Below are 24,897 nucleotides of genomic sequence, written 5' to 3'. Positions count from 1 at the left end.
AGGTCACACGAAAAGCAGGAAGCCGCTTTACGATATAGGAGACACAAAAAAAAAGTAAAATAATTAGTACTGCATAAGAGAATCCGAGAATACTTGAAATGGATGTGGTCCTAATGGATGTGGTGGATTTATTTATTTATTTATTGCTACGAATGAAGCGCATGATTACGTCATCTGAATGCGTTCTGTGGGAGGAAGGCGAGTACTGGCGCGGAGAGATGACGGACAGAGGGACACATCAGTGCTTGTGTAAAGGGCAGAAAGAATCGGGGGGAATGTTTTGGATGGGGCTTTAGAGGAAGACAACAGGGTGAAACATGAAATAAAGCGAAAAAGGTAATTTGGGTTGCAGCTGCTGTATAGGAAATTGCATTGAGAAGGCTGCAAGGGTGGAGATGAAAAAGTTAAGTTTTTTTAAAATAACCCATGAGGTGCAATGATGCTAACCTCTGCGTAGCCTTTCCCCTTTGTTGACTTTTTAAGATTAGAAATCTAAGGTCTGTTCCCTTAATTTCTAGGGTTATTGAGCCTCTTCTTCATCTCCTCGTTTATTACACATTTTATGATTTGGGCAATTGAGTGTTTGCAATAATGGGAAGAAGCTACTTCGTGGAGGAAGCTGTGGGACAATATTTATCAGACCTGAGTGCTAAATCAAAAAAAATTATTACTGGTCTTTTAGTAGGGCAGGTAAGTCTGCTGTACTTTTTCACCTATGCTTCCTCTGTTGCAGTTTGAAGACTCTTTTCTGAGAAGAAAACACTATGCCACCTCAGTTTATGTCATCAGTTACCAATGTACATCTTTTTTGTTATTGATGTATTTCATTATATATGCATTTCCATATATATTTAAATATAATTCCAACATTGTATCTGTACATTAGCTATTATTTAAAAGTGTCATCTAAATTGAGATTTCCTTACTGTATAAACAGAAAAGAAATAAGCTGCGTACAGTAGTTAATATGTCATTATTATGGTTATTAACAGAAGTGATGTTGAATGCTTCAAATAGTAGCTGGAGTATTAAAATATTATTTGTGTACCTTGGAAGCTCTGGGCTTAAAAAGAAACTTGTTTTAATCATTTTTATCCATATGGCTATTTACACTTGCTTTAAGTTTGATATTTCTGCATTTCTCATTTTGAATCAAGTTTCTACTGATGTGTACTGCACAGATACGCTATAAATGAATTCTTAGAAATACACATAAGCTACATAACATGCTGTTGATGCCATTGTGCAAAGAACTGCTTTTCATCCTGTACACAACTTTTATCTTTTCTATTTTTCAGTGTTCCCAGCAAAGAGACTATGTTTTGCTGGCTATTCGAACTCCTGTAAAAGAGGAAGAAAGTAACAGTAGTGCAAGCCACCATACAGACTTGTCTAATATTGATGAAGAATGGACAGCAGCACATGCCAGACAAGTAATAAAAATTATCTTCCTTTATATTTATTTATTGATTGATTTGATTTGATTTATATTGCCTATTCACCCATGGTGACACAAGGCAGCTTACACAATGTAAAATCATATTTAAAACAAAAAATAAAAATAAAAACAATAAAAACTAACAAAAAGAATCAAATAAATTAGTAAAGTACAATAAAACAAAATTTGGGAAAACAAAAAACAAAACAAAAACCAACTCCCACCCACCACCCACCCTGACGACAGCGGGTCACACTAGTCATTTGATGGGTTCCATCCCTCTCTGGGTTCCCCAGGCCCACTGGCAAAACCAGGTCTTCAGTGCCTTTCGGAACAGTACTAATGAGGGGACCATTCTAATCTCTGGAGGAATAATGTTCCAGAGAGATGGAGCCACCACAGAGAAGGCCATTCTTCTAGGTCCCACCAGGTGTATCTCCCTCAGGGGTGGGACCCGCAGCATTCCCTGCCTCCTTGCTCTAATGGGTCGAGTAGATGTCACTGGCAAGAGATGTTTCCTCAGATAACCCGGACCCAAGCCATGAAGGGCTTTAAAGGTGACAACCAGCACCTTGAATTGCACCCGGAAGCAAATTGGCAGCCAATGCAGCTCCTGCAGGAGAGGTGATACATGTGCACACCGGAGTCTGCATAAAACCATGCAGGCTGCTGCAATTTGCACCAACTGGAGCTTCCGGGTGCTCTTCAAGGGCAGCCCCATGTAGAGCGCGTTGCAATAATCAAGGGAAGTGACCAGGGCATGAGTGACTGTGAGTAGGGACCGCTGATCCAGGAAAGGACATAACTGGTGCACAACCCGCAGTTGCGCAAAGGCCCTCCTGGCCACAACCACCACCTGCTCTTCGAACAGGAGTCGTGAGTCCAGGAGAACCCCCAGATTATGCACAGGGTATGTTTGGGGTAGTGCCACTCCATCCAAGACTAAAGGTGGTAATTCTTCCTGAACCAATGAACCCCAGACCCAGAGCCATAGAAAAGGAATTTTCTTGAAAGTCTGTTTCAGCTTCATAATGATGATTGTTTTTTTAAATTAATGCTGCCTTCTACTGTTTTTAGATATTAATTTAAACAAGAAATATTGAATATTAAATTAAATAAATATTCAAATTATGCCTGTATCAAATAGCTTTGCCATATTGAGTATAGCTTTGTTGCTTGCCAGGTAGGTTGGGATATTCTCAAGTGGGTGAGATGTCCTGTCATATAAGGCAGATACCTAGACCAGACCTATCAAAGTGGCGGCCCATGGGCCCGATGCATCATGTGCTGGCCACGCTCATCCCAGTTCCGCAAAGGAAAAAAACACGATACATCATTTCTGGTATTCTGATGTTTTGCTGTCAACAATGGCTGTCATTTTAAGAGGTAGCATGAGATGCTTTTCAGTAGAAAAGGGACTAACCTGGTTCTTATATTTGAATTTGGCAAGCTGATCTCTGATTGGTTAGTCTGAGTTCAACGTTCCTGTGTTTTGCTCTCAGACCATTGCATTTCTTTTTTCTTTCTTAATCAAGGAGTTAATTCTCTCCAACGCTGAATATCTGCATATTTAAAGTTAAAATGGGTATTATCATTTTCTTCTAATAAAGTATGGTTTTCTTTATCTCCTATGAGGCAATGGGAAAGGCTAAAGGGTTGAAATATAAGATCGAGTACTTCTATGTTAGGTTCACAAAATTATACTATTGGAACTATTTCCATTTTGGGGGATTTTTTTTTTTTTTACTTTCTACTCACCAGAAGGGCAGTGATTGAGAACAATTTTTCTGTCATATTGGGGTTAGAGAAGATGTTGCATAAAGTACACCCTAGAACAGGCATCCCCAATTCCTGGTCTGTGGCCTAGTGTTGGCCCATGGCCTGCTGGCCCAAGTGGCGGCCGAGCTCCCAAAGCTGCATTTGCACAAGTGGTGCATGTACGAAACCATGCCCTCTTCCCCCGCCGCCACCGCCAATCCACAGAGCCAGGGGACCACTGCCCTAGAAGGCAGGTGCTGGCAGTGGAACTACTCCACTGGCAGGTGCTGGCAGTGCTACTCCAAAGCAGGAAGTAGAACCAGGACATGAAGATCCATTGGGCTATCGTGAGGCATAGTAATAACTGCCATTGCAAACCTGTTTAGCTATAAATTACTACTTAAGTGGCTACTATGACTATCAAAAGCCACTGAGAGATCAAAGAGCACAAGGATGGATATACAACACCATTCTGGCTTTGCTACAAGTCATAAACTAGTGTGACCATGATTGTCTCATTATTCAAACCCATTATAAATCCTGACTGAAACACATCTAGATAATCTGTTTCCTCCAGGTGCAGGCTGACCACCTTCTCAACAAGTTAAAAGATTGGTCCATAATGAAAAACCATTGGGTCTAAGGATGGCCTCTTAAGAAATAGGTGCACTACTGCCTCTTTCAAGGCAGGAGTGTTAGGCCCAGTGGTGGGATTCAAATTGGTTTACCACTGGTTTGGTGGTTGTGACTTGGTGGGCGTGCTTTGCCTAATGCTGGCGCGCTGCTTTCCCCACACAAGCTGAGACCTGCATCACCAATCAGCTGAGGGGATAAAGAAGAGAAAAGCGCAGGGGTGGGTGATCCTGCGCTTTTCTCTTAGTTTTCCTCTCAGCTGGTTGTCATTTTTTCCCTCCTCTCAGCTGATCATCGGCTTTTTTTTACTACTGGTTCAGCCGAACCAGTAGCATACCACTGGTTAGGCCAGTAGTAGTAGTAGTAGTAGTAGTAGTAATATATTTGCATTTCATTTGCTTAGGTAACAAGAATGCTTCCTGGAGGACTGCTAGTTGTTGGTGTTTTTATCATTTCAGTTCCAGAGCTGGCCAAAGAAATTCAAAATATCCTGAGGAAGGTAAATAATAAAAGTAATGTTTTATTTTTATTCATATTTCACTTACAAACATTTGTTTTATTTTTTTACGGTTACTGTAGATTGTTAACAACATTTGTTTCCTACTATGTAAGTTGCCAAGATGAAATGGATTGCCATGGGTACGATATAGATAGATAGATAGATAGATAGATAGATAGATAGATAGATAGATAGATAGATAGATAGATAACATACATACGATATATACATACAGTACATACCGTGTTTCTCATATAATAAGGCTGGGTCTTTTTTTTTTTTTTGAGCCCTGAAAAAATGGCTAGGACGTCTTTTCGGGGGTGACTTAATTCCCCCCCCTTGCATCTTCGGGCGGGCGGCACGGCTTGGATGTTGACTTCGGTGTTGGTGGGGCACTTCGTATCGGGGTCAACGCAGGCAGCACCATATCCGGTGTGCAACAAAAGTACTTCCTAACGGCAAGCCCCCCATTCCCCCCATTTTGCATGTTTTAATATAGGCCTTAATTTGGGGGGAGGGGCTTAATTTCATTTCATGCCTATAAAACATGCTGGGACTTCCTATTGGGGGGGAGGCCGTATTGTTGGAGAAACAGGGTACATACGATAATACATAGATACATACATAGATACATACATAGATACATACATATAGATAGATGAAATACTCCCATAAAAGGAGAAGCAAAGTATTTGCTTACTGACAAAGTACAATTTACTTTAATAGATGCTTACAGTGAGTCACTGAGTTCCTTGCCAGCCAATTTCAGGAAAAGAGCCTGGACCAAGCTCACTCTTCATTTTATATTACGTACATTATTGTCAATTATATTTGAAACAGATAACACTAAGATAAAAGCACCCTTTCCTTTAGAATGCTTGGATAAACTATTAGATTGATCTTACTGTTTACTTTTCACACTTGTGGTATCCTTCCTGATATTATCAACATGTACCATAAACCTCAGTGTTCATTTTGCAATCTGTTATTACCAAATATTACCATATTACCAAATTTTGATGCTCATGGTAGCTAAAGAAAGCATAAACTGACCTGACCTGTCTCCAGCACTGGGTATCGCTACTAAGCAACACAAAGAGCTATACCTAACAAAGGTTTGAATAACGCAACTCTATATGCTAAGTATTACTCTACATCATCATGATGGATGGATAGATAAGGTATCTAAGAATCAGACTTGACTCTGTTCTTGTTCTGCTTTTCTCCAAGCTTCTTTTTACAGTAGAAAAGTCTGTAGCTAGAAAGAGATTGTGGAGCATCTCAGAAGAAGATGTCTCAGATCGAATGGCGCTTCATCTGTGTTCAACTACAAAGAAGTATCCTTTTCGCATCTGTTTTCATATCATAAGATCTATGCTCTTTCTAAATTACAGTTGGTAATTCAGGCTTTAACTCTGCTTTACCTTTGCACAGTTATAACAGTCACAATTCAAATAATTCCAAATAAATTAGATAAAGGTTAGTTTATTTTGTAACTACCTCTGCCCTATCATCTAAGTTAGCAAAAGCAAAAAACAAAATCCAATAGCCTGCTATTTTTACAATATAAGTTAATTAATATATTGATGTGCTATATTCAAATCTATGGGAACGGTTTTCTATTGAAAGATGGGTTCTACCCTTTTATGTTGTGCTGGTCAAAGGATTTGTTTTAAGAACAAATTTGGACTGAAGATTTAACAGAATTGGGGAAGTGAAATATGTATGTAGGGTTGGAGGTATCAGGCCATTATATTAGTAAGTAGATACCACTGTATGCAACAGTATAGAGTAGATTGAATGGATGTTCAACATATAGTGTATAATATAGAATAAGATGGAGGAAATTAGTGTTTAAATGGTACATTTAGTGAGTTCCTTTGCTTGTTCTCCTTTATTAATAACTGCTCCATAGAGATTTGTGGAATTAAAGAAGCAGAGCACTGTATTTACAGATATCAGAATTCCATTCTGATACCATCTCTATTCATTATTATTTTAATGCTACAATTTATGTGCCATTCCATTTCTGGAGCCTCTGAGCAATTTACAGTATGAATATAATAATATTTTTTAAAAATTGGCTAATAAAACTGCAACCAGTTTGATCTGCCATCATTCATTTGTGTCTCCAAATGCCTGTCTCAAAAGCCATATTTTTACATTCTTTTTCTTGAACCTATTTGGATAATTGTAACAAGACAACTACATAACCATAATTAATTAATCTTACACTGGAATATTAAATATATGGTGATTCTTCTACTGTTGCAACAGATTGCCATAACTAAAAACATGATCATGTCATAAAAGATGGGAATACAGATTCTAAATCTGTAGTGAGGAACCATTGCCTTTTATGTTATTTCTAATTTCCAGCTCTCTTATTTAGATTGGCCAATGGTACTGATACTGTGATTCAGTTATATACTGTATGTTTTCTATTACTATTTTAGGGTGTGATTTGCCTTAATTGGCAAAGTGTAAGATATTTACTCCCTAGCAATAAATATTGCTGTTTTCATTCTCTACCATTTATGTAAAGAAAGCTTTGTAGTATAATAATAAAGAAAGGCCTATTAGAGACAGAATGGGAAAAGAAGGATTAAGTAGTGGCCAAGAAGAATAACAACAGCTCTTTGGTTTATTTTTTTGTCGTTAACTATTGTTACTGAAGTAGATGTATTAATGGTGCATATTTAACTACAGAATGTATTTTATCACATAAACCAGCAACAGTGCTGGATATGTATGGCTTTCTGTTTGTTGCTTATGTTAGCTAAAAGGAAGCATAAAGTGACCTGAACAGACTGAATTTTGTTTCAGATCTTTAGAGGTGGCTGGGGGTGGTTTCATTATAAGAGTCTTAACCACTTCTTATTACTGCAGTATCTCTTAAATCTAATTAGTTACTGTTCCTTAACTGGAAACGAATACTTTGTCGTACCTACGATGTGCAGGATCCAAAGGTAGGTTCTATATTGAGTAAGAACAAATAACTAATTGAATTTGGGTTGCCAATCTCAACCACGTTACCTGCCGTTAAGTGGTACCTTAAGTGGAACCACTTATCTGGTGGTTAAGGCACCAGGCTAGAAATTGGGAGACTGTGATTTCTAGTCGTGCTTTAGGCATGAAAGCTAATTGGGTGATCTTGGGCCAGGTATTCACTTTCTCTCAGGCCAACTCACTTCACAGGGTAGTGGTTGTGGAGAAAATTAGGAGCTGGGTGGACTTTTAGGTGTTATATTGCTGTTTTGAGTTGTTTGTGAAAACAATAATGCTGGGATATAAGTAAATAAATAAAAATTATAGCTTTGTTCTTAGATTTCAGTAGGGGCTCTGCCAGCTCCAGTTTAAAATTTGCATGAAAGAAGTATGTTTGGGAGCAGCAATTACGCAAACTACAATTCTGTATGTGCCTTCTTTGGGATAACTCTGATTGAATTCATAAATGCATAGATTGAATCATTTAGATTGGACGATTTATTGTTTATATTTTGAGATTATTGGATTATTTGCTGTAGTAATTGAGCCTCTTTTTTTCCCTTTAGTGTACAGCTAAGCCAGCCGACTGGAAATACCAGAATGCTCTTTCTGCTTCTTGGCTATCTTTAGAATGCACAATTAATGTTAATATACATATTCCTCTCCCTGCCACGTTGGCCAGCCACAATCTAGAAAAAAACACAAGGGTAACTAAAAACAACCTCACTTTGCGTTATTAATTATATCAAAATTCTTAATGCTTATCAGCTATGTTGCTTTCTTCACTAGAATAGTTTAACCTTAGGTCATTTTTTGCTTTCCTTAGTCTTTTACCTGCACATCTTTCTTTGGTATCCTAACAGTTGTCAGCTAATTTCTTGCAAGTACCTCACACTGCTTCTTGTTTCTCCAACAGGACTTTCTTTAATTTCTATCTGTTTTTGTCTTGATTTTAGGAGAAATCATCAGTACTATATGTATTCTGAACACTGTCCATTGCTACTCTTGATATATCAAATGAGCAGTGGAATGGAAATATAAGGTTTAAATATAACTTTCTGGGTTTAAAAATACTAGTATATAACAGTAAATGTCAATGATAGAAATAATGAACAGTGGCCATTCACTAACCAATACTTGGATAAAAACATGCCATCTTTTCATTAGTAATCTAGCATGTGTATACTCAAGATAAAGAAGAGCATGAGCTTGAAACAGTATGTTAACAGTGGCTTAGAGATCATGTCACATATTTTATTTAAACATTGTTGTAGATGTATCCAAACATGACAGCTAATACCTGTTCTTTAGGGACTGGTATCAAAAATTAAATGGAATGAACTTGTCTGCTTCATGATCTAAAAGTATTTATTTACATTTAGAAGAGAACATCTGGAGGTTGGCCTGCAGTTTAGGCTTTTAAGATTATTAAATGTAACTCCCTTTTATTTTTGATTCTGTTTTATAGAATGGATTAGGACGTTGGGCCCAACAGATAGAGGACGCTGTCTTTTTGATAAATGGACAAGCCAGAGAGGAAGATGCTGACTTAATGGAAGGGCAGGTAGGTGGTGAAGAATGTAAACTTGAAATTCTTGTCCTCTGTAGCTGCTTGCATGATAGGTTTTTCAATGCTCTATTGAAAACAATTGAAACTTTTGTTAAAGTAATTCACTAATACAGAACCTGCTAAATGACTACATTGACATTCAGTAACTTAATAATTTTTAATGATCAAATTTGGACAATATGTTAAGTTAGAGGCTTTTTTTAGAATTGATTATGAATGGGTATTAGGTAGGATTAATAAACCTCACTAGGGCTCATATACAGTATGAAGGTCTAAACAAACACCAGAACTATTATATAGAGTTACGATTACATTTAGGTTAAAAAAAATCCATATTATCCATGTAGAGATTGAGGAAGAGTTTATCTCCTTACTTCAGGGCATTTTGAAAAATTACAGATAGTGTTTGATTTAAGATCACAGTTGGAATCAGAAAAAGTGAGGCATCACTTGAGTGCACCCAATTTTATGACCTTTTTGCCATGGTCGTTAAGCAAGACATCATGTGATCTGTAGTCTTCCCCATTGTCTTTCCTTGTTGCCTGAGAAGGATGAAAATGGTGATGATTCCAGGAGACCACTATTATTATAAGTGTGAGCCAGCTGCCAAGTGTCTGCCTTTTGATACCATGACCATGGGACAAGTTTGGACACTGCAACAGTCATAAGAGCAAGGAATGGTTGTAAGTCACTTTTTTCAGCAGCATTGTCGCTTTGAACAGTTGCTAAACAACGGCACTGTGATGACCTGGGGCACGGCACAGAGATAACACAAGCAGCTGGCAGTTCAAACCACCCCTTTATTGCTCCAAATTTCCCCAGATGCTCCCATGTTTCTGGCAAGTCCCAGACCACACCCCCAAGCACACTCCAAGCAGCACCTGCAAATATTCCAGCCCAGTGCTGTGTACACCAAAGCTGCACAGCAATAAATTCAGCAGGGCAAATCCAGGAGTTCAGGAAGCAAAGGATCCAGGTAATTAGTCCAGAAAGCCAGAAAGAATGCAAGGACTCTTGGAAAGTTCAAACATTGGCACTCAACATTTCAGGAACTCAGCGTTTGTTCCCGACAAATGCCCCTCCCCACGGTGTCTCCTTAAGCCTTATTCCCTAGATGTCCCTTGTGAAGATGGGCAAGGCACTCTTCTCCCAAGTAGCCTGTTCAATCCACGCTATTGTCGCCTTCTCTCCACTCTGTGCTCTTGGATCAGGTGCCTGAGCTTTGTCTCTCATGTTTATCCCGCCCCTATTCCTCCCTATCTGCAAGCTGTTCTAATCCTGAAATGCCTTGGCCTGACTAGCCCTTCCCTTCCCCATTTTCCCTCATAGCCAACGAAGCTGCCCTCTCAATCTCCCTCAGCTCAGGTTCCAGCTCATCTTCCCCCGCAGATTCAGATATTGATGGCATGACAGGCACTGTAAAAAATGACTTACAATCATTTTTCACACTTATGGCCATTGCAACATCCTCATGGTCACATAATTTACATTCAGATGCTTGATATTTATGACGGTTGCTGTGCCCTGGGGTCATGTGATAAGCTTTTATGGCCTTCTGACAAGCAAAGTCAATGGGAAAGCCAGATGTGTTCAACAAAGTGTCACTAATTTAACAACTGCAGTGATTCACTGAATAAATGTGGCATAAATTTTGGGCTCAATTGTGGTAATAAGTCGAGGACTATCTGTACATTAATTTTTCTTTTATCCATTTCAATTTTGCATATATACATTCAGAGATCTATTTTGGTATAATGTGGATTTTTCTTCCCCTCTAACTCCCAAAAACGTTTCTGTACAATTTATGATGAAATGAGCATTTCCTGTTTAAGTACATGAAACAGCCCAAGTTTTAAACTTTCCTACTATCCAGCACAGTAGAAAAATGCATAATTAAAGTCTGCTGTTATGTTAACTCTTTCTCGCTCCTCCTTCATTATTTCTTGCTTTAGCCTAGAATGATCCTTAGTTCTTGTCTCATCCTTTGTTTCCATATTTTGTTAGAATACCAATAATTATGTTTAGTTTTTTTTCTTTTTAAAAAGCTTTTTTTAAAAGAAGTTCTTTCTTCTTATTCTGCCAGTGGCTTCAAGTAAGAATGTTTAATGATTTGGCACTCCATTTATAGTATTCTTCACAACATCAGAGTGGTCTGATCAGCAACAGTAAACTCTGCTACTGGATTTCAGTCTGTAATCAAAGTACAGAATGCATAGAAAGGTGGAGTGAAATCATTCATGGCCTCAATAGTTTCTATCATCCACTACTTTAAAGGATTCTTCTTATAGTAAACTAGTCGGTGAAATCATCACTGCTATTTTAGTCTCATGAGTCTAATAATGCTTATCCAATGCTGCTCCTGCCTTCTACAGGCAAAATCCAAGTATTAATGCCTTGACAAAGAAAGTATCCAACTTTCACTATCCCTCCCTTATCTGTCTATTTCAATCAATGCTCTTATATGCCATTTTCCCCACTGTCTGCATAATTAACCAGAAGGTGGCACCAAATCACTTTAGCAAAATGTTTCTGATGATCTAAAACTCTATTCCCAGCTGCAAGTGATGGTGAGGAAGACATGGCCAGATATTCTTTCCCTTGATTTCCATTGCCTGTATTATTGTATCATTCAATAAGAGAACAGATCAAATAGACAATTGTAAATTTAGATGATTTTTCCCTTTTTTAACACAACAACAGATGTAGACTTTAAGCCTGACATTCCAGCGGGCATCACGTGAAATCAAGAGGGCATTATTCTTCTGAGAAGTGAAAGATTATTCCATATAGATACTTTGCTCATCATTTTATCCTGTGATGATTCTTCTGTTACATGAAATAGTTTTAAAGATTCAGAAGGCTATTCTTCTACTGAAAGAAGAACGGGAGCAACTCATTAGTCTTGAGCCTCATAGCATTCTATCAACTTTCTCCAATGAACATATTTCCATGTTTTACTGTTTTCACAGTTTCCACTTCCTTTCCAAGCTCACATAGCAAATGAAGCATACATTTCAGTCATTTGACAAAAATTATTCTCCTGATAGTATTTGTGACCAGAATCTCTCCCATTTGGAATTTCACAGTTTTTAAAGTACCCACCAATCTTAGCCTTGAGTAGGAAACTCATTGATCCAGACAGTTGGTTCAGGGAATGTGTTTCTTAATGGTGAGTTTCTATAACGTAAATTAAATAAAGTTAAACATTGCCCACCTAACCCACAAACATTTATTAGAAATTATCCTGAATAAACATGATTGATTACATATATATACAACATTATAGTTTAGCTTTACATTTTGCATTGAAAAGGACAAGATCACAGTCTTATCCAAAAGGCAGTCAGAAAAGTTAATTTCACTCCTCTTGGTTTAATATATCAAGAAGAATTGGAATATATGTTATTTCTCTTAGCAGAACCACACTGAATTCAGTAGGAGCAGAACCTAAATCTGTTCATATCCAGTTTCCTGTGAGAGTATTTTAATCTGAACAAGTAAATCTGTTTGCTGCCTCTTAAAAAATCTTTCCGGTTGCCTCGCTTTTTTTTTCACTCACAATTTTAATAACAGAAAAGTCTAGGTAGCTAGTGTCTCTTCTTGATCCCGGAATTCTTCCATGTCATTATTCTATTTATACCATTTGATAAGATGATTTTGAAAATTTAAGCTGATTGATATTATGCTTTTAAAAATTGGATCCAACCATGATCCAAGTAATTCTTCTTTCCAGATTTTTCTATCTATTGTGGCAAGCTTCAGTTCTCAATCCCTATTCTTAATTTGTTAACTAAAAAGATCTTACATATATTCTTAGGCTATCCTAAATCAGAGTACAGTTTAACCTCTTCTTAGATGCATCAAAAAAAGGGAGTAAATCCTTGCATAGTATCTGTTCTGTTTCTAGATTGTAGCTTTATTTCGATACGTGCATTAATGTAAAAGTAGATATTAAAGTCACATTGTTTGAGAATGCAATCTACAATATCTGTAGAGTGGTTATTAATATTTATACCTTAAAAAATCCTAAGCAAAGCAAAATATCCTATCATCACCAGAATTTTCTTTGAGAAATAAGCATTACGTTATCCAGTCTGATGATCATGCAAGTCTGATAACAAACATACGTTGTGCCTAGTTGATTCAATATTCTACCATACTTTGAGTACATTTTTAAAAATAAATTAATACTTCGTAGTATTAGAGAATTACTTCGGTATAGTGGTTAAGGCACCAGGTTAAAAACTGGCAGTGTGTCCTTATTCTACTTCAGGCAGGAAAGCATCTGCATAACTTCAGGCCAGTCACTCAGCTATAGAAAGACCAAGGGCAAACTGTTTTCTAAAAACTTGCCAAGAAAACTGCACAGACTTGTCTAGGCAGTTACCAGGATTGATTCAAAGATATATATATTTACATTAACTATCAAGAACTTAGCTGAACTGCAGAACATTTGGTGTTGCCTATGAAATGAATTATAAGCTTTTGCAGAAGGGTGGAAAACTTCACCGATTCATTAAATGTTTTTATCACACAGTCATATAAAAAAATTCACAACAGCTAAGACCTAATAAAATACTCAAATATCTAAATGTTTTTTCCTGATAGATTCTAGTTTAGCATTTGAACCTTACCAATGTTCTTTTCAGTTCAGCTGTCTTCTGTACTTGAATTATCCTTACAGAAAAAATCAAGAGGATATATGCCATCAGCTACTAGGAATCTTGAAGTTAGGGTCTTAACAAAATTGGTAAGTAAACTTTTTGACAAAGGGGTTAAAAAGTAAGATGGGACATCCTGTATTCAGACCTCACTCACATATCAGTTCATAGCCTTAGGCAAATTGGTAATTATCAGTTTTGGCTCTCCATCTCCAGAAAACATAAGAATAATGAAAATCTACAGAGCGGTAGAAAGTTTTTCTGGGAGTTTTCCTTTTCTTTCCCCAGATCGCTTTCATTTTCCATGAGTAATTTGAAAGTGTATGTAGAATAGTTGGTAAAAAATGAAAGCTGGTTGAAATATCTGCTAATTTGTTTAGGAGGCTGTAGGTAGTCTATTATCTTTCAGCATGAATGCAGATCACTGTAATAAATATTAATAAAGAATATGCATTAAGCATTTTCCAATGTAGAAACAGCCTCTCTCTGGAAATTAGATTCTCCCCACCCCTCCCCAATTAGCCTTCTGGAAGTTATTAAAAATGAAACTATTCCAACGAACCTTTGGGGATAACTGGGGTAATGCTATCTTGTTTAATGTACTATTATAGCAATAGCACTTAGACTTATATACCACTTTATAGTGCTTTACATCCCTCTCTAAACAGTTTACAGAATCAGCATATTGCCCCCAACAATTTGGGTCCTCATTTTACCCACCTTGGAAGGATGGAAGGCTGAGTCAACCTTGAGCCTGGTAGGATTTGAACTGGCAAATTGTAGGCAGCTGGCTGCAGAAGTAGCTTGCAGTACTGCACTCTAACCGCTGCGCCACAAAGGCTCCTCAATTATTATGTTTATTTCTTTACCATGGATGTTTCAATATTGTACATTTTGATGTCTGTTAATGTTGGTAACTAAGAGGACCGTTTGGAAATTACAATAATGCGGAATTCTAATACATAAAAATAGAACTTCATATTTACAGCAGAGTTTACAATTATTAAAGATAGGGTGGAATTGGCTGACATACAGTATGTACAATTTGTGATTTCTGCCTCTTCTCTATTTCAGATGCAAAGTACAAACTCCAGATCAACAGCTACAGTCCAAATCTGCAACGGTTACATAAATCTTAAAGGAGCTTTAAAATGTAAAGCTTACATCCATAACAACAAGCCTAAAGTTAAAGATGCTGTTCAGGTATTTTTACTATCCCTCATCTTTGAAAAATTTGCTTGTTTTCATGTTCCAGCCAAGATCTCTGATTTTCCTAGCAATTAATATAAATAAGGAATATAATTGCAATAATCCAAAATTTCTTGACCAGAGGTTCCATCCATGTTTTTCTTTAAAAATGACAAAACAGAACCTCAAATCTATATTAGCTCTCCCTAGTTTTGTCATTTATTGTCCCAGTACATCTTCAAACATCTGATTGTGTAACAATAGTTTTGGGGATAGTGTTGACAGGGTTAGCATAACTGGAGTAGGTGATGGTCTTAAAAATGGTTTTTTAATGAAAGTGTAACTATTCTAAAGGTTTTTTTTCTTCAAGTTAAGATCTGGGAGATATTGTCATATGGGGTTTTTTCATGACTCAATGGTAATAAAAAAATCGTGTCTAGTCATGATTTCATTATGCTATGTTTTGTACAAATACGTCCTGAGTTTATACAAATGATTTTTCCAACAAAGTGTGATATATGAACATAGCCAGGGCTCTTACTTATGTCTGAGGAATGAAGGATGATTAGAATAAGGACCATTTCTTGTCTTTGATTTCAAACTAAATATATAGGAGTCCCTTGGGAAGTTCAATCCATTTTAAGTGTCTGCCTAATTTCTATAAAGTGATAGGTACAATCTTCCTGTGTGAGGGAATAATAATCAAACAGGATGCACATTAGCAGGGGCCTCTCTTCCAATAGTTTAATCTTTTTAAAAATTACTGCAGCCAGAAGATTCTACTGTCATTTCTGTGACAATCTCCCAAACTGGCCTGCAGTCTTGCCTAGAAGACAGGCTGAATTTTCATAGTATGCCATGTAATCTGTTTCTGTCACATACTCTTTCCTCTGCAAAGATGGATGCATTTTGTTTTCTTCAGAGTCAGCATTCCTAGCAATGAAATCAATTCTTTTTATAACAGTTACTAAGTGTATATTATATGTTTTATAAAGAGTGTGTATCAGGAATGTACAAAACTGGGAACAAAATGTTGCAGAGTACTCCAGAGCACTTCATTTCTTTTCCTGACTGCATGGATCTTCCAAGGATTGGCTCAGGGTGGTGGGTTTTGTACATGCATAACTTTTATACATGTTATTCTGTGTTTCTTTTGTAGGCCTTGAAGAGAGACATAATAAACACTCTCTCTGATCGTTGTGAAATATTGTTTGAAGATCTACTTGTTAATGAAATGCCAGGAAAGAAAAGTAAGACCAGAAGGAGCCCAATAACCCAACCATATGCTTTAATGTACTGTATTTTTCAGAGTATAAGACACACTTTTTCCACCCCCAAAAGTGGGTGGAAATGCCTGTGCGTCTTATACAGCGAATGTTTGCCGAAGCCACCGCACACCTGCCGGTCCCCTCCCTTTGGCCTCTGCCTCCCAGCGATTTGCCTCCTTGCAGCAAACATCCTGGGCATCTTCAGCACAGCCTGATTTAGCACGAACAGCTGATTTTCAGTTGGATTGGCCTCCCAATGATCAGCTGTTTCAGGCTGCAGGGATCGCCTATTGCCGTCTCTGTGTGCCCCATTTTAGGCCTCCGCATCCCATTTTTGGCCTTAATACGCCCCATTTTCTGCCGCCTGGAATGGGGCAAAAACGGGGCGCATGGAGGCGGCAATAGGCGATGGCAATCCCTACAGCCTGAAACAGCTGATCATTAGAAGGCCGATCCAACTGACAATCAGCTGCTTGTGCTAATCAGGCTGTGCTGAAGCTGACCAGGCTGTTTGCTATTTGCTGCAAGGAGGCAAATTGCTGGGAGGCAGAGGCAGATTTTTTTTTCTTGTTTATCTGTCCAAAAGCTAGATGTGTCTTATACTTCGGAGCATCTTATATTCTGAAAAATGCAATAATTTCTCTGGACTAATTTTATTTGAGCTTATTTCCACATAAGGGTGTGATTTTTAGAAAGTGCATCAACATTGCATATGCATTATTCTATACATTTCTTCTAAAATTGCACTTTTTATAAGCATTTTAATTTTGAACTTCTCTGTCACAATATTTAGAAAATGAGTAAGGGATGTTTGAATAAAACTGCAACCTATTTGGCATTGTGACAAATTATGCTGCCCTATATTGAAGGAAATTATATTAGGCATCCCAGCATTTTCCTGGAATCTTCAATATGGTAGAAAGGGAATTCCAGACACCGTATCCACTTAATTTACATATATATTTTTCTCAGAAATTGACAATCTCCTGTTGCCTTCTTTTGGAGAACTGATCGAGCAGACATTTATGGCCTCATATATTAGAAACTGAAACAGTTTTGCCTTTTTGTTACCTGCATGTACCGAGTAGAAATATACAAGTGTTCACAATCCTAATTTACCTGTTTTTGGAAAGCATTCATTTTTAACTAATATGGCCAAGTCACTTATAATTTTTAATTAACTCTTCAAGTAGAATATGTTGTATATATATGTGAATGCTGTTGCATGATACACAGTATGCTAACTACATTTTACTGTTGAGACATAAATCTTTCAGAATTACTTTCCACCTCCATCCATGTTTCCTTGTTCCTTAATGTCCTCTTTTGATTTTACAGTATTCAGTGGAAAATGTTGCCAATTACTTATAATCTTCTCTTGCAGCAAAAATAACAGTCTTTTGATTCACTGTGTCCTATCTTTCATAGAGAATATGCTTTTGATGACATGGATTGGAAAGATATTCTAATCTCAGTTATTTGTTCTGCCCAGCAAGCAGTATTTGATTAAAAGTATCATTTTTAAAAGAAATGAAAAAAAAAAAAACCACAGTTAGATAAAAATGTCTTTACTCCCTGTAACTACGATGAGGAGCATGGAGATGAGAATTATTATAATTATAATAAAATGGCGCAGACTTTCAAATTTGCGTTGTGACAAGAGAAGCCACACATCTTTAATACTTGTACAGTAATATAATAATAAATCATATTTTCTGACCACTTCATAGGATGTGCTTAGCAGTCAGCTGCTGAGCACAATTAGTACTTCATCCTATCTTGGGTCTGGATGCTGTTTTAGGGATTGGAGCCTTTAATCCAGTCTTCCAATTTTTAGAAGGTTCACAACAGACAATCCAGGGATGCTCAGAAGTCATCAGAAGTATAAATGCATTTTCCCCATTCATTCTTTGTCCTTTTGAGGGGCTTTTTGGGTGGGGGACATAGATAGGAGTAACCATCCTTATCATTCTTCCATTCTTAAAATTTCCTTATCTCCATATAAAAAACACAAGGAAACATATATCCTGGACACAATTGTGCTGCTCAAATTCAGTCATTTTGAAATTGAGTTTTGAGAGCATTTTCTCCCAAATCCTACTTTTGCCTCAACAGAAGAGAATACATGTAGCTCAGGGTTGAACTATGCGCTCTGAATTTAGTTGATTGCTTGCAGACATTTCGTTACCCAACTAGGTAAAATAGTCAGTGCCGTTATCTCTTACCAATTAACCCAAACGATGCCTGCAACACTCTTCAACACACTCTAAATGTATAAGAAGTCAATTTAATGTAAATTGGATGCTGGGAGCTTGCTGGTGTATTATCACACTTACCGTATATGCCGGCGTATAAGACGACCCGGCGTATAAGGCGACCCCCAACATTTCCACTCAAAATATAGTTTGTTATATACTCGCCCCTCTTCCGCACGCCTTCCACTTTTGCACTTTTTTTTTTTTGAGGCACTTTTGTCTACCGTGGAAGCGAATCCCGTGAAGCTGAAAGGAGCAGCCAGCCTTCTCCCAGCTCCCAAGGAAGCGAGGCTCGCACCGCCCGGGCTCCGCTGAGGTATCCGGCTGGGGCTGTCAGGAGTTGTTACCGCTGGCGCGGCTCGCGGCTCCAGTCCGCGTTGCCTCGGGAAGGAAGGCAAAAAGAAGAGCCGCGGCGGCACTTTGCAATGGCAGCAGCGGCTCCTGGTTTTGCCTTTCCCTTCCCGAGGCAACGCGGACTGGAGCCGCTTGAGCCCACCAGCTGTAACAACTCCTGACAGCCCTAGCCGGATACCTCAGCGAGCTCGGCGTGCGAGCCTGACCCCCCCAATTGGAGGCATCTTTTTCAGGGCAAAAAAGTCGTCTTATACGCCGGCAAATACGGTATTCAAAAGTAGTAATGCTGTATATGTGTTTCATTCATATATGAAATGTCTTAACGCTGTTAAAAATGATATGTGCAGCCATAATTTGTGTACAGAGTGTGAGCAGTATATAACAGTGCTCTTAAAGCTTTCTTTATTAGTAATTATCAAGGGATTCTCTTTTATTTTGTTTTAGACTCCAAAAGGGAATACCACATCTTACCTTGTAGAGTTTTCACTTCCATTGTGGGATCCAATGTGTTGCTTTGTGATTATAAATTTGGTGATGAGACAATCAGGGAAATTCAGGAGCATTTTCTTGATATGATGGATCAAGCTGTTCAATCAGATGATTTGCATATTGCTGAGGAAATAAATACAGGTAAATGTAACCGCTAAGAATTAGATTGTTTTCTGTTAGGAATTATTCAGAAACCAAACCTGAAACTGAAGCACATTTTAATTCAGATTCACAAATGTTCATTACGTTTAATGGTTTCCAATAGCACAGGATGTATGTCCAAAACATTTTCCTGTGATATTTGGAGGAAAATTGGTTAGGATCTTTCCCACTTTCGAAATTTGTAACCAGTAACCTTAAGGGCATTAAATTATGGTTCATTGCAAAATAGCATTTTAAATGCAAGCATTTTAATATGTATATTATTTTAATTTTTTGAAAGGAACTTAATCACTAGGGGGATTTTGAACTCTATGATCAAAGTATGTTTATTAGTTTTCCTTGGAGCTAAGGATCAACTAAGGCTGTAGAAGATGTTCAACAAAATGTCCTAGGATCTATCTTTTGCTTAAAATAATTTGGTAGACTCCTGTTTTGAAGCAGACCATAGCCCAGGTCAAAAGAAAGTAGGAACAATAGTGATATTCAGTTTTTTCTGTCTAGTATCAGAAGCTCATTCAGGCACATTTATGTTTGCCTTTTCATAAATGGTAAGCTATAGAACAATCTTTAGCTGAAGCACAGAAAAATAAATATATATATATTTCCAATTAAAGACTGGATCTTTTATATCTTGTCTAGCTTAGCCCTAAACAAAAGCACCACAAATTCACTTTCTTGGATAACATGAAAACCAAAAAATTCAGAAAATGAGCTTACAATTCTCCCAAAACCCTTCTCACAAGGAGGTTGGCTTCTTAGAGAATAAGCACTTCAAAGGAAACAAAAGATGATTTTCAGAAAATTATCTCCATATCCCAAATGTTTTATCTGCAGTTGTATAATCTTTGCAGCTGTATAATAGTACACAAAGCAGCTAATGAAAAATAGAGACCTGCTTTCTTAGTGTTTCTCAGTGAACTGTTTCTCAGTTTAGCTCAATGACCACAGCTAGATGTAATTTATTGCATTGAATAAAACCTTGTCAGTTTTTATATTTATTTAAAACCTTTTAATTATCTTTATTTTATTTTGGAATTGATCCACAAACAGTCCTAAGGGGACTAGAAGCACGAAGGGCTTCCTTCTGCCTTCGTGCTCATTGCAATACAGCTGCAGGCATAGATACAACTTCATGCCTGCACGATCCTTCGAGCAACTGATAATTTGATAGATTACTTCACTGTACTTCACAGATCTGTATTTTAGCAGCTTCTGTTCCTTATCATGAAAAAGTAAGATATACATTAAGTGGTTTGACTGAGTTTCTGTTTACTGAAGGTTTTGAACAGAGAAACACAAATAAGATTGTGGGTACCTCACTGAGGATAATCTCTTCCCTTTAATTTATTCTTAATCTAGTTGAAGAGTTATTGAATCCAAGAATGGGCATCCTGGCTCTACACGACAGAGTAGCCATGACGTGTATTAGAATAGTTGTGATTAAGATGACTTCCATGGCAAGGCAAGCAGAATTGTTCCATTGTGGCCAAATTTGGATTTTTAAAAGTTGAAATACATTTGGGTGATGGGGTGGCTATGTTTCTTAAATTTTGTCTGCCAGTTTCAGATTTCATTTTATTTCTTCATTCCCCATTATGAATATTAAAGAAGTGTTTGTTAGAAAAACAGCAAAAACGTGTAAAAACTATTTGGTCAAATTGCTGAGTTTACTTTATTTTATTTTGACATTAATACCTCACAGCCTATTAAGAAAGAATGAATATGACACTGCCAATTTTAATAACACAGATTCCAGGTGTACCTGCTTTGATATCTGATAGCCACATGGGATATTCAGATTTGCAAAGGAACATTTGTGAAAAAACTAAGGGACAGGTTGTCCTAGGACACCATCCTAAAATTTACGTTCAACATTGTCTAGTAGAAATTACCTGGGTAGAATTTCCAGTAACTAAGGAACACAATACTATTATGCCTCTTAACTGCTCTCCTATAAGTTAGCATTTAAAAAAAATAGTTCTGACTGGTTACAATGATAAATATACCATTGTATTAAATAAACTAACTTGTGGAATATATTTTGTTGATTCTTAGATGTTTCAACTATATAAATATTGATTACTTATGTACAAAATAATTACTCCATGATTTTAGTAATCATTCTACTTGTTGGCAAATTGTAACATGGAGTTCTCTCTTCTGAAAAATGCTTTTAAATATTCTAAAATTGAACAGTTCAGAAAATATAGCTTATATTAATTAATACCAAAATAGATTAACACCTTCTCTGTTTATCTGCTGTAACTATGAAGGGTTTTCATTGACTATTAAATTTAAATACTCATTGCTTTTATACTGTATTTATTTACTGTGAGCATTCAGAAAAACGATCATAGATGGAAATACTGAAAAAAATTGACTTGCTTTGAGTGAGTTCTTTATTTGGGGAGACATTGTTGTACAATGTTGCTCCATTGTTGGGTTGGTTTTATATAAAAGTTTCTATTTACATAGTTTATACATTATCTTTTCAAATAATAATAAGTATAGCATAGAAGAATTGCTGATACTGAGTATTATGCAAGAATCCTTGCGAAAATTTTGTGTGAAAGAAATCATGTACATTTGGCTATACACAAATGGGAAATTAATAATACAAGACTGTTTTAATCTTCTCCTGAGTTTTTTCAAAGGATAGTGCAATTCATTCCTTGTTCGATTCTTTAACATTCCAAGTGTTTAATAATTACTAATATGCATCTTAAAAATTATTCTATGTGCTTTATTTGGATAATCTGCCCCTGAGTGTGAGTTGAAAGCAGTGGTGTCTATGTAAGATCCAGGGCTGTTTATATCTTGTCTGTAAAATTAAATTACGTAACAAGAATTTGTATACATAGACTTGGTTTTTCCATCCTGAGTTCTGGAAAAAAAAAATTTTTTTTTAAATTTTTGACGAAGAAAAGGAACATTGGGCTAGAGATGTTCAGGCAACATACAAACTCATGCTTTTGTCTTATTTCTTTGAATTATAGTTGAAGTTAGCCTGACAAAGGAATTCCAAGATAATACACAACCAAAGCAAGTGACAAAAGAAATGCTATTGTTGAAACTACATCAAAATATGGGTATGCATATTTTAGCCTGAACCGCTTAAAATAGTCACTTTTAGTAAGATTTATCACTTTTCTTGAAGCATTTGCACACAGACTTCTTTCCATTTATGTCTAATTGTTTTAATGGTTATTTAAGATTGTTTTAATCATCAGAGTCACATTTGTGAGGTAGGTGCAGTGGTGGTATTCTACCGGTTCGGCCTGGTTCGGCTGAGCCGGTAGCGACAATGAGCAGCGGAGACTGAACCAGTTCTCTCTGCCACTCTGCTGTTGGGTCCACCTGCTCACCCGAGCTCCCATACTCATTTTTATCCTCTGCTTTTGAAGCACAGCTGCTTTGCCCGGCACAGCAGAGTGCTGCATGGCAGCTGCTGAAGCGACCAGGAGAGTGCAGGCTTGCAGGAGGTGAGTTGGAACGCCTCTGCGCCTGCACAAATGCCTCTGCACCTGTGCAAAGGGTGCGTTTGGCGCATACGCACATACAAAGTGTGTGCACGCGCATAAAGCATGCCCAACAAGCCACGCCCACCGAACCGGTGGTAAAACTTTTTGAATCCCACCACTGGGTAGGGGTCTATATAAATTTGGATAGATGGATGGATGGGTAGCTAGAGACTGAGTCACAACAATTAAGTTATAACAACGATGAAAAAATAATTTTGCAAACAGTACTCATATTTATGACCATATCAAGCAAAGGAAAGTTGAAGTAAAAATGTAAGTACAGTTGTAGTTTCACTTAGCAATTGTTTTGCTAAGCAACCAAGTCCTAAAGTCTGTTAAAGAAGGAGTATTAGTAGAAAACAAGCAGGCCGGCAGACATTCGTTGCCTATTGACTCAGTTATTTTGGTTCCTGGTTTTCTAGTATTCTTTTGCTGTTCCAGATACTCTTTATTTTATTAATATACTTTTCTCCTGCCTGAGGAAGCCCAAAATAGATCTACAGGAGAAAGTCTATAAACAAAATTAAACTAGTAAAAGTGCAGTTTCTGGCTGCAGATGAATTAAAATTCATTTGAAATACCAATTTGCATTATCTTTCTTTCTTTTTTTTCCAATTTCTTTTCAGGAGTGGTGATAGCTGTGGCAGTTGCCATATCTGCAATAGCTTTCTCCTTTAACTACTTCAGCGATTAAGCTTCAGAAAGCAAGAACAAACTTCAAAACTCATGTCATTACAGATCTACTGTAAAGGTGCAAGTGTCCTGAACTGAATACGTTGAGATATGTTATAATCTAACAATAGCAATACATGGCTCTAAAAAACAATTATTCTCTTCATGGAAATAATGTAGATGGTATACATTGCTTTTTGGGGAAAAGAGAGAACTCACATTGTCAACTGGCAGATACAAAGGATTAATTTTTCAGGGGACATCTGAAAGATAACATATCTATTTTAACGTTCTCCTTAATAAAATGTATAAAAACCCTGCTGACATGGTTACTTGTGCTTTTTTAGGAAATACTGGAATTGTATGATAGACAATACAAGTTCCTTTTTCTTTGAATGAACCCATAAGTCTTTATTTTCCCACTTACATACTGTGATTATTTATCTTTCTTGATTCATCTACACCTATCACAGAGTACATGTGAGTATACGTATATACATATTTATTTATTTCACAGTGCCATGGTGGATACTGGTGACTCTGTTATATAATAATACAACATGGAATAAAAGAGTTAGTTGCTATGATTGAAACCCGAGCCAAGGGTTCACTGGAATAGGATATATTTTATTTGCCTATGAAATGCAAGAATGACTTTATACCTCTGAGAGAGATTCCAGAGAATTAGGATCTATTACGAAGAAGGTGTGTCATTACGTCCACTTTCTCTTCATGCTGCTTTCAGAAGGAGGAATGCTCCATGCACCTTCCCTCTCCCCACTTTTTAACAAAACTGGTTTATTTTCTCTTTCCTTTGGGAAAACTTCATATGTAAGTGATAGAGATTGTTCCTCTCCTGAAAGTAAACTCAGATGTGATCACTGATTAGTATATGAAGGCGTTGCAGACTTGGATCATGTCTAACCTGCTGTTTTGAAATATACAAAGTTTATTTGCTTCGTGTTTTATGTCCACGTCATTGTTCACAACCCAAAGCCTCGGGGGATTGAATGGTTTACAATATTGCAAACATAAATAAGATAAAAGAAGTAAGCTGCCCTTTTATCCGAGTTGCTTTCAATGCATTGGGTCAAATATTATGTTGGCTATGTTGGTCACCTGATTTTTAGGAACTTTATTACCAAAGTTTGTATGCTGTTCCATTTCAAATTTTCTCTTTCACATTAATGACAGTTCGACTTACAACAGAAAAGGTCAGCAAGTAAGAGAACATTTTTAAGAGATTCTGGATTTATACCAAGATGCACGTTACCAGGATTATGAGTATATGTTGCGAGAAGTCTCAAAGCAAAATATTTTACAATGCTATTTCTGGAAGAAATCAGTAAATATTTGGAGAATATGGAGAACACTCAAGAATGCCATGGGTGTTCAAAAGCTTATTCACTCTGGGAGTGTCCTCTTGAGGAAGTGTTCCATT

General features: G+C 37.1%; 1 protein-coding gene across 3 annotated transcripts; it reads left to right on the top strand.

The window, feature by feature from the left end:
* Positions 1-227: 227 nt before the first annotated feature.
* On the top strand, positions 228-23,776 carry ODR4 (odr-4 GPCR localization factor homolog). Of its 3 annotated transcripts, XM_087960843.1 has the most exons (14): positions 228-336; positions 519-690; positions 1,299-1,433; positions 4,233-4,328; positions 5,559-5,665; positions 7,261-7,297; positions 7,883-8,023; positions 8,785-8,880; positions 13,571-13,636; positions 14,622-14,750; positions 15,895-15,985; positions 19,057-19,242; positions 22,260-22,352; positions 23,411-23,776. In XM_087960843.1, the coding sequence occupies exons 2-14, from the start codon at positions 592-594 to the stop codon at positions 23,476-23,478; spliced, it is 1,344 nt and encodes a 447-aa protein (XP_087816969.1). In that variant the 5' UTR covers positions 228-336; positions 519-591; the 3' UTR covers positions 23,479-23,776. The 3 variants fall into 3 exon arrangements, with proteins under 3 accessions (XP_087816969.1, XP_087816971.1, XP_087816970.1); XM_087960845.1 differs by lacking the exon at positions 519-690; XM_087960844.1 differs by lacking the exons at positions 5,559-5,665; positions 7,261-7,297.
* The last annotated feature ends 1,121 nt before the right edge of the window (positions 23,777-24,897 follow it).

This window comes from Notechis scutatus, chromosome 3, assembly GCF_049901735.1.
Source record: "Notechis scutatus isolate UNSWTSFEM ecotype Mainland chromosome 3, rNotScu1.2, whole genome shotgun sequence".
Taxonomy (NCBI): Eukaryota; Metazoa; Chordata; class Lepidosauria; order Squamata; family Elapidae; genus Notechis; species Notechis scutatus.
This window is presented reverse-complemented; position numbering and strand designations above follow the sequence as displayed.